The sequence below is a fragment of the Trichoplusia ni genome, chromosome 7, assembly GCF_003590095.1.
Source record: "Trichoplusia ni isolate ovarian cell line Hi5 chromosome 7, tn1, whole genome shotgun sequence".
NCBI lineage: Eukaryota > Metazoa > Arthropoda > Insecta > Lepidoptera > Noctuidae > Trichoplusia > Trichoplusia ni.
Genome location: NC_039484.1, coordinates 4107560 through 4117406, shown reverse-complemented (window position 1 = coordinate 4117406; position 9847 = coordinate 4107560). Strand labels below are relative to the sequence as shown.

The 9847-nt window shown below is 32.3% G+C and overlaps 1 protein-coding gene across 2 annotated transcripts; it reads left to right on the top strand.

The window, feature by feature from the left end:
* The first annotated feature begins 3266 nt into the window (after window positions 1-3266).
* LOC113496167 (zinc finger protein 90-like) lies at window positions 3267-9125 on the top strand. 2 transcript variants are annotated; one of them, XM_026875304.1, is made up of 6 exons: window positions 3267-3623; window positions 5767-6836; window positions 6939-7037; window positions 7425-7543; window positions 8001-8162; window positions 8827-9125. In XM_026875304.1, exons 2-6 carry the CDS (start codon window positions 5909-5911, stop codon window positions 9061-9063), a joined length of 1545 nt encoding a protein of 514 aa, XP_026731105.1. In that variant the 5' UTR covers window positions 3267-3623; window positions 5767-5908; the 3' UTR covers window positions 9064-9125. The 2 variants fall into 2 exon arrangements, with proteins under 2 accessions (XP_026731105.1, XP_026731104.1); XM_026875303.1 differs by lacking the exon at window positions 3267-3623 and having other exon boundaries at window positions 5455-6836.
* The last annotated feature ends 722 nt before the right edge of the window (window positions 9126-9847 follow it).

The window sequence follows — 9847 nt, the reverse complement described above, 5'->3', positions numbered from 1 at the left end:
TCTAATAATTCTTTAAAGATTGTTCTCATCGAATGTTTAAATTTTTGGAAGTGATAACATTTTGGGTGTTAATTGACCTCCACCTTTTTGTTATTTTTTTTTGCTACCGTCGTGTGTAAAACGTGAATTTTTGTAATCGTCTGACCTACCCCTAAGAGTTATCATTTGACCCCTTGTTTTTTTGGCACTATGTTTTGGCAATTGGTCTCCTATTAGTACTTATATTTTCTAATTATTATTTTGTAAATACTTTTTTGAAATGGCTGTTTACTTTATAAGTAAAGGACCATTTTTCTGGTAGGTGTGAGTGGTTTCTCTAGTTTCGAGATAAATAGAAATAGTGATGTATTCAATATTCAATATTCATTTTTGTTTTGAATTTCAAGGCGGCTCTTGCACTCGAAGCTACAAAATTAATTGAAAGCCTACCTTCGAATCGATTTCAGTCTTCAATATTAAAACTATGAATATTTTATCTGTTTCTTCTTAAGCAAAACAGCAACTTAAAGATTCATTTTGATTGAATTAGAAAGTACCATACCCAAATAACTGTGATAAGAGATATGGAGGATGTGATAATACCTCGTAGCAATTAGACTTGTTGTTTTTCCTTCCTTTATACAAATTGTAGTTAGTTTATTTTGTACGACTAAAAAACAAACAACATACTCTTAATTTAAAAATGGATTTAGTCTCCCACCGGCTTTGGGAGAAGGATCCAAGATGGCTTTGGCAAGGGCTCCGCAGAGAGGAACCCCCTTACGATAAGTCACATGTGGAGAAGTATCAATTTCTGAAGTCCTTGACGCACCATCTTATCATCATAAGCCCTTGACGCATCATTTTATCATCATCATCCTACTAGCACACGCGCTTCACGTGCCCATCTTCCAATTAGGTACCAAAATAAAATTATTACCTACCATAGTTAGTGTTCAATACGATAATCAAAAGAGCGTATTATTGTATTCAAAATATATTATCTAAAATTTAATTAAAAAACTTATGGCTACCTAAAGACCTTGCCAACAACTTTTAAAGTAATATTATTAAAGTGTAAGAGGCTTACACATGGAGCAACTTTAGACGACACAACTATGAACTTTTTAAGTTTCATGTAAAAAGTTACAAAGTTTACAATTCCTAACGGAATTAAAATTGCACATAGATTTGTGCAATTTTAATGCGATTTGCCAAATGCGTTTGACGGTTCAGGATACGGGTGTCTTTAAAAACGGTTTATATTTAACATTTGCTGGTTGCAGCAGTTATGAACTAACTTAGTTAAAGATAACACCAACTGGAAACTGGATCTAAAAACTAGAGTTGCTATGTGTGCGTTGTCCAATTAAAATATATATAATTTTAAAATATATGAAATATATGTAAAGAGATAGTTGCCTGTTGTTCCAATATTTCCTTAATTTGCAAAGAAGGATGCTACTCTACACCGTGTAATGCAAAGTCTCTACAAAATGGCAATACTTAATATCTATATTTTTAAGTAAAAGGTGACGGAAGCCCTCAGTGATAACAATAGTTTTTGATGCAAATCCTAGTTATTATTTCAAAAGCGAAAGTTCCATTGTTCCTCTATTGAACAATGAACCTTGGTACACGGATAGTTTATTACCTGAATCGGCAATTAGGATAGTTTTATCCCGCTTTTATGTTTCGAATTGATCATTTTTGGTTTGAAGACGGTGGGCCCGCTGGCAATAGCGTAAAAATATTTATGTTCTTTTCAGCAAAATTATTTCTATCATTTTCTATAACTTAAAATTTCAAAGTTGTTTAAGTGATAAGCAAAAATACAAGTTAAACGCGTTTATCAACTAATTATCTTTGTTAGAGTCTAGTTAATATTGAATTATCTCAACATATACCACCCGTGAACTCTGAAAGCTATCAAAAACATTCTGTAATATTCCAATTGCCACACAATTTCATCCAGTTTCGATTAGGTGTCATTCAATATGTTTTTGTATTTATTTTTTTGAAAACACTCAAAATGTAACAGGGCTATCTCGGGGAGTTTATCGGCGGGTTAAAGAGATCAGGCAGGAACAGTTATCTTTGTTTTGTTGTACGGTAACTGTCGTTATCTAGTTATAATCATTGCAGGGGTCCTGTATGTTAAGGTAGGTCTTGAGTACCACTGTCTATGGTCTACGAAACATGTTTATTTCGAAAGTAAACCAGGGGTTGTTTTTTTGGACTTTGTTTAGGTACTTAGCAGTGTTAAACATTATAAAATGTAAAAATTTTGATTAATTTATTTATGAAGGTAGGTGATGAACGGAGGTGGGATATTGTGAGGACTTAAAGCACAAAGTCCAATAGCCGAAAAAAACTTATCCAAAAGGTTGTTTAATTAAAAAGTAGTAAAAGTCTGTCAGATACATTTGCAAAAGATTGCTTATGGTGTATTATTTTTCATCACTTACACAGAATTTAAGAAGATAATAAGTTGGTTGAAATCGAATGGCCAAGTTGTCTGTTTATGTCTTAAAAAACAGTCTTCAGGAGATAAAAGAGAATGTTCCTAAGATAAATTTGTGCCACCTGACAATTGAAAACCTATGGAAGATTATAAAAACTTATAAACAACTTGTAAGATTACTTCACCTGTATTATTTTGTTTTAGAAAATACCAAAAGCTAAATAAGACTTCAGTTCCTTTGAATGATATTAAACTCAAACTTAAAATCATTTTTTTTGTAGGCCTGTAACAAGCGCTGAAGAAACTTCAGATAATAGAATTAGTAACTCTGTACAAGGTTCTAAAATGTAATTACCATGGAGAAGAACCGGGAAGAAACTCCATGGAGATTAATAAAAAAGTTTTCTTATAAGAATTATTGACAATCGAATCAATAAAGGATAATTGGCGCCAAATACACGGTTGAAAGGCGGTAAAAATAGTTGTTAGACGACTTTGCACCTTACTGTATTCAAAATAAGATCTACAAATTTATTTTCATATGTCGTCGACTGAAAATGATTATGGTTATTCGATAAAACACATGTTGTAATGAAGATTTAAAGCAACTGGATAGTGCAGTTCAGACAATGTTTAATAGTAGAAAACGGACTATTCTGAATAGGCAATTAAATTATTAATTAATAATGAATAACATATACTAATTTTTCGGTTCGGTTGGTTCATTAAAAAACAATTTTATAAATAATAAATACTTAATTAACGCAAATGACTTGCAAATTAATTAAAAATGGCTGTAAAACGGTCTATTTGATTTTAAATTACAAAAACAAAGAAAAACAATATTTCTGAATAGATTTTATTATACATTATATATAGTACATCTTTAATTTTGTCACTTAAATATATTTAATTTTGTTTTTTTTTTATCAAGTGAGCGTACTTTTTTTGCTTATACATCTGTGAAAAAGTTCCAAGCCGCCTGTCTATGGCGTGCCATGGTTTCAGCATGGAGTTTGTCTCGATCCCGTTAGTCCCATGCTATTCCCGTTGTCGGCGTGGCGTGGCGCGCCCGTGTGCTCCCATCTTTAAAAAGTTAGGTTATGTGTCACTTTGACAGTTGCCGCCAAAATTAGTGAAGTTTTGTGTATTTGAATTTTGCTTTCGCTGTTTTTATTTGGTGAGTTATTTTGGTTATTATAGTTTATTTTGAAAGCTTTTTGCTATTTTTTCAAGTTTTATTTAAAGTAAGTTATGCAAAGAATTTTTTTTTTGAAGTAGGATAGACATCAATTTAGTTTAAATGAAAAAAAACACGTTCTTTTATTCGTATAATGAACTTAGATAATATTTTATAGCTTTTCATAAAAAAAATACGATAAAATTCTAGCGATTAAAAATAAGTTGGCAACATTACCCTTATCACATAAACGATTTTTTTTAAGTTTGCCAATTATTTACAAGTCCCGCCTTTATTTTATGGCATTACTAAGATCAGATTTTTTATTAATTTTATTTCTTACTTATAATTGATAGGCTATAAGAAGGCAATGTTCTCAACTCAGGCTATTGCAAATTCTGCTTGTTTTAATAACCAGATGGCAACTTCTTTTTATTAACCTCTACCAAAGATTATAACAGTATTTTCAATCTTTATGATCGTAAGAAAATCTATAAAACAGTATACTTTAATTTTATCATTTAAGACAAATATCTTCAAGTAATTGTCTGACAAATTAATTAGAATGTAAGTTAATAATTAAGATAGGGTTATTTACATTTGTAATTAAACAATGTGTGATGATAACGGCTGTAATAAAATTAAATATGTTGTGTAATTTTATTAGTTCGATAAAACTAAGTATATACAGTTTTTCTAGAAGATGTTTATGATCATTAAAAATATTCAACAAATAAATTAAAAGTTCGATCATTGAATGAAGGCGAAAAACTACACCACAGTCAATCAAGCTTCCTTATACATTAAAAATAAAACTGAAATTATAACTTACTAGCTGTTGCCCGCGACTTCGTCCCCGTGGGTAGAAGATATAAGTTATGATTTATACCTGCCCTGTTTTTTTTCACATTATCCATTGTATCTTCGTTCCTATTAGTCGCAGCGTGATGGTTTATAGCCTAAAGCCTTCCTCGATGAATGGTCTATTCAACACAAAAATAATTTTTCAATTTGGACCAGTAGTTCCTGAGATTAGCGCGTTCAAACAAACAAACAAACAAACAAACTCTTCAGCTTTATATATTAGTATAGATATAGATAACAAAAACTACAGAGGTGTTAGTAGAGATAGGTAACTATTAGTTCAGGTCCCGAATTACGGATGACATAGGTCCATCCATAACGAAATTATAAATGAGGAAATAACTTTGTATATATATTATTATATTTTAAAAGTTAAAGAACTGAATCTATTGCAGTAAATTGTACCTATGTGAAGCGGCTACGTTTTACCGCGAAAACCAAAATGCCGGCGGCTGAAGTATTTATCAACTAAAATAAAAAATAAAGAAACCACACCCAGACCTTTTTTAAGGTAGTTTTAAACATTATTTAAAATAAAAGTCTAGAAGATTGCCTTTCAGAATTAGTTTTAAAACGATTAAATATTTTTGTAGGTCAATATTCACGTCACGAACCAACAGTTTAAAATCATTCCTTTTGGTCGTGGTCAAATGAAGAAGGTCAAAAAACGTTACATTATCTTCCAAAACAATGCAATTTCTGGATAAGAATTACGCAATTTCGATTGCCATGTTTTTAAAAAAAGATTAAAATTATTTTCATTCACTATGACTACGTCAGACCGTTTCCAAAAAATCAAAAATTATCAGATATGAAACGGATTTAGGCATACAAATATTTCATAATCAAAATTTTGTCAGCGTTAACCAAAATATTTTTAAAAGCGTTTTACTTATCAACTGTTATTTTTTGTCGTATTTAGAAACTATGAAAATTATTATGAAACATTTTTGATAGCAACTTTTGATTTTCGATCAAAAATCTTTTTTATTTAGACATCATTTCAACGCTTACTTATAAAAATCTGACAACTTAGGTTTCATGAAACATTTGGCAGACACGATTGATACCGAATACTGAAAAAAAAAGACATAAATTAAGATTATTCACAGCGTGATTCAAACAAAAGGATGTCCATTCAATATTTAAAAATAAAACTAAGTTAACATCGCCCAATAAGCTTCCTAAGACTAATAATAATAGGGCATAAGTCAGCTTACTAACACGTGTGGTGACTAAATAATAATTCTAAAGAGACGATTAAATTTATAATTCGCAGATGCTCGGGCCACGCGTGATCATATACAGAGAAAGTTTATTTTTATAATAATAGCAAAACCACATGCGCAAAGTTACGAGTAAACACCACATGTCAACACCTCTGCATAGAGATTACTGAACTTTTGTAGGTAAATGAACCTATGAAGATGGCGCAATATGATATCATACCGAGCTACGAGGAAGAGGACATGTTTAACGACAGGACAGACAACGTGACAGACCTACATGCTTATTACATGTCACAATTTAATCTAGAATTAGAAAACAGCAATAAAAGTAAAAAAGTTGACAGTTTTAAGTATGGAGTAGAGGAAAGTTTTGATTTCGAAGTATTAGATGATTGGAACACCGCAACGAATAACGAAGCTGATTTCGAAATTATAGATGAAGTAATAGACACAAATATTAACGAACAAAATATCAAAGAAGTGCTTTTAGACTTAGATGGGATCGACTTTGGAGACAAAAACTGTAAAGTTGATGTTTACAAAACTCAAGAAAATAAAATGTACGAAACGAATAACGACTATATAGATGACGAATCTTTAATCGACGAACTTTGCCGAGAAGATGGTGAGTCTTGCAGACTGACACCAGATTTTAACGAAGAGTATTTAAATACGGCTGCCTCTGAGAAGAATCTACTGCCGTCAATAGAAACCGTGTTCTCAAAGCGTTATTGCAATTACAACACAGAAGAAAATCAAATACTAGAATATAATACTATAACTCCTGTTCAAAACACAGTGCCAATAAATAGTCTAGAACATTATAGCTACCCGAACAACATACTTTATAACTTGGAAGAGAGAAAATACGTATTACCTGACACACCGACGAGTTGTAACGAATTCACTTTTGATAGGAACGAGAGGAAGGTTTCCGTGTCCGAGTCTGTCGAGAGTGACGTCCACAGCTCAAGTTATTACGACGAGAACTCGGAAAACTTCGACGAAGACGATTTGTTTATTAATCTCGATGACTTTGGATTGACTTTTGAGACGGATAGCACTGTGAATGAAAGTAAAACGCAAAATACAAGGAGGACTGATAAGGATAAAGTTCAAGGTGATTAGTTTATTTGTATCTTAAATTTGATGCACTTTTAATTGTATTATTTTTGTAAAATTATGTGTTGCTAGTATATTAATGATGATATAATTGTTTTAGGTGAACGAGTTTGTTTCTGGGAGCATTGTTTCGAAAGATATCCGAATCAGAATGCACTGGTGGAACACATTGAGAGGGCCCATGTCAACACTTATAAAGGTAAAGTAGACTTTTATGTTACAAATATTTAGTACTATCTATCGTTGCAATGTATTATACGTTTCGGACTTAAATAAGTCATCTGCTAATCAATGAAGTTGAATGTTAGACAAACATAACTCTACGCATTCTTGACGATAAGCTGCCGGCTAGATGATCAGAATTATTTATATGCATCAAGCAGCGGTTACTATGGTCGTAAATTCGATGAGATATTTGTTTTGACGATTTTTAGACTACTTGTTCGGAAACTTGAATGACTTTTATTGATTATTTTTCAAACCAATATTGAAACATTTCTGAGCCAAAATTTCGTGGTGAATTAGATCCTAAATTTAATCTAAACAAGTTTAGGTCCCATCATTACATTATTCCTGTGTTACCTAGGTGATGAGTTCAGCTGCTTGTGGCGGGACTGCGCGCGGGAGCGGCGGCCGTTCAACGCGCGCTACAAACTGCTCATACACATGCGAGTGCACTCCGGACACAAACCTAATAGGTGCCATGTAAGTATTGATGGTTACCTTACGATATTTCTTCGTCAATCAAATATCGGACTAATAATACAATTTAGAATATTATGTGTATTGGAAAACACAAAACCCGACAAGGGTTTGAAAATATGTATCGCATCATAATATTGTGACTGACTTTTTTCAATTTCGAAGATACCTTCTACGGATAGATTAGAATACTTTGATAAAATAATAACCCCTAAAAAAAAACTTTCTGTAAGTTTATATGACAAAGCTATTTTGCTGGATCTGATAAGAATAGTCATTTGGATGGATAATTTGGTTAGGATTAGCTTTACCTAGAAAAATCCAATAATTTGAATGTTTGTAGTTTTGTACATATTATGACTGAGTAACTTCTTTAAAACCTCATCTAGTTTCGTCTAAAACTCTTTGCTTCCTTACTTCTTCTAATACTTCTATAAAACAATTTATTGTAATTCCCTAGCACCCTGGTTGCGGCAAGGCTTTCTCCCGTCTCGAGAACCTGAAGATCCACGTCCGGTCGCACACGGGGGAGCGACCCTACGCCTGCCCCGCGCCGCACTGCCGGAAAGCCTTCTCCAACTCCTCGGATCGCGCCAAGCATCAGAGGACACACTTCAATGCTGTGAGTTTTTCATCACATATTAGGTTTAGGAACATATATGTAAATACGAGTATGATCACATTTTTACATTCAAACTAGGAAAAGGGCATTTTTCAAATTACAAGTCAATTTGTTATACTATCGCTCTCTACTGTGTTGAAAAATTGATAAAATTTCTGATTGACAGTACGTTATACAGTCTGTAGTTACTTGTAAATCAAATTTTAGATAGAGCACTACATAAATATACCTAGGCCTAGCTAAATCCTTTACGTATCATGCTTGATTTGAATTTAATTATCAAAAAAATATTATATTAACATTCCATTGCACCGTTATATTAGTGGTATATAATTACTCATGAATCTTACAAACGAGTATTGTTATTTTGTTTTTGTCCACAAATCAAATCCTTATACATTTTTTTTGACAATATATGAAGTTTTATTTCACAAAGGCTTGCTAGAACAAGATACCAGGGTTGCAATTATTAAATTTACTTCTTAAATTGTCTTATTTTTTTATTAAACCACAGTCATCCTCGAAAAGATTACCGTGTGCGATAAAAATATGTGAAAATTATCAAGCATTTGCAGATTTCTTTGAACAAATATATTCCAAATCAACCCCATTTTTTTATAATATAATAAATACAAATCGACTCTATTAGTAATGTCTTCTACAGCGTCCCTATGCCTGCGGGGCTATAGGCTGCGGCAAGAGATACACCGACCCATCCTCTCTCCGCAAACACGTGAAGACGCACCCCCACATCAGCAACGTGCCTCGAACCTGCATCCCTCCGTCCAGGCCCTTGCGGAAGCCCGACCAAGAGCAGACTGTACCCAGCTCCCCTGCTAAGCTGACCACACTGCGGTGTATAAGAGATAAGTTGACTGTTCCTAGGCTGCAGAAATTGTAGTATTGGGTCGAAATGAAGGTTGATAAATAGGAACCATCGGATTTAAAAAAAAAACATACCGATATTTGAGATGTATTTATTGCAAATAACGGCTGAATAACAACATGTTATTTTATTATAATAAGTCCCACTGCTGGGCACAGGTCTCTTCCTGTATAGGGAAGGTTTGAGCATTGATTACCATGCTAGCTCACTGCAGGTTGGTGATTTCAGTTTCCAGTATTTGTAATCCAGGTTTCCTCGCGATGATTTCTATCACCGTCTTATCAGAGAATAAGTCTCAGAATAATGTGTCTTCCGGTTTAAAATGTAGAGATAATATTATAGTTTTTAAGGTGAAATTGAAAGCTCAAAGAAAGACTGAAGGTATATAATTGGCTCAATTTTTGTTATTCATAAGTTTTAATTGAATATACATTTATGTATATTTCTTAATGTAAGCTGTGTTCAAAACACATAAAATAAATTTTACAATTTATTAAAATACTATTAAGTTTTATAATTATTGTAATAAGTATCTTCGTTAAGCTCATTTATAGCAATTTTGTGATTGCTAACATTATTAGTTTTATTTGTAAAATAGTTATTCCAGAAATTCTTTGTATGAGTATTATTATTTAATGAAGTTTATTAATTATCTTTATAACTGTTTTGATTAAACAACAATTTCATTTGTCTTCCTTTTGTTGACTTAAAATAGGCTTTTTTTTGTACATAATCATTAGTAAACGTACGATAAAGTTTACTCTTAAGTAATTTGTTTGGAAACGTCGCATTTTTGAAG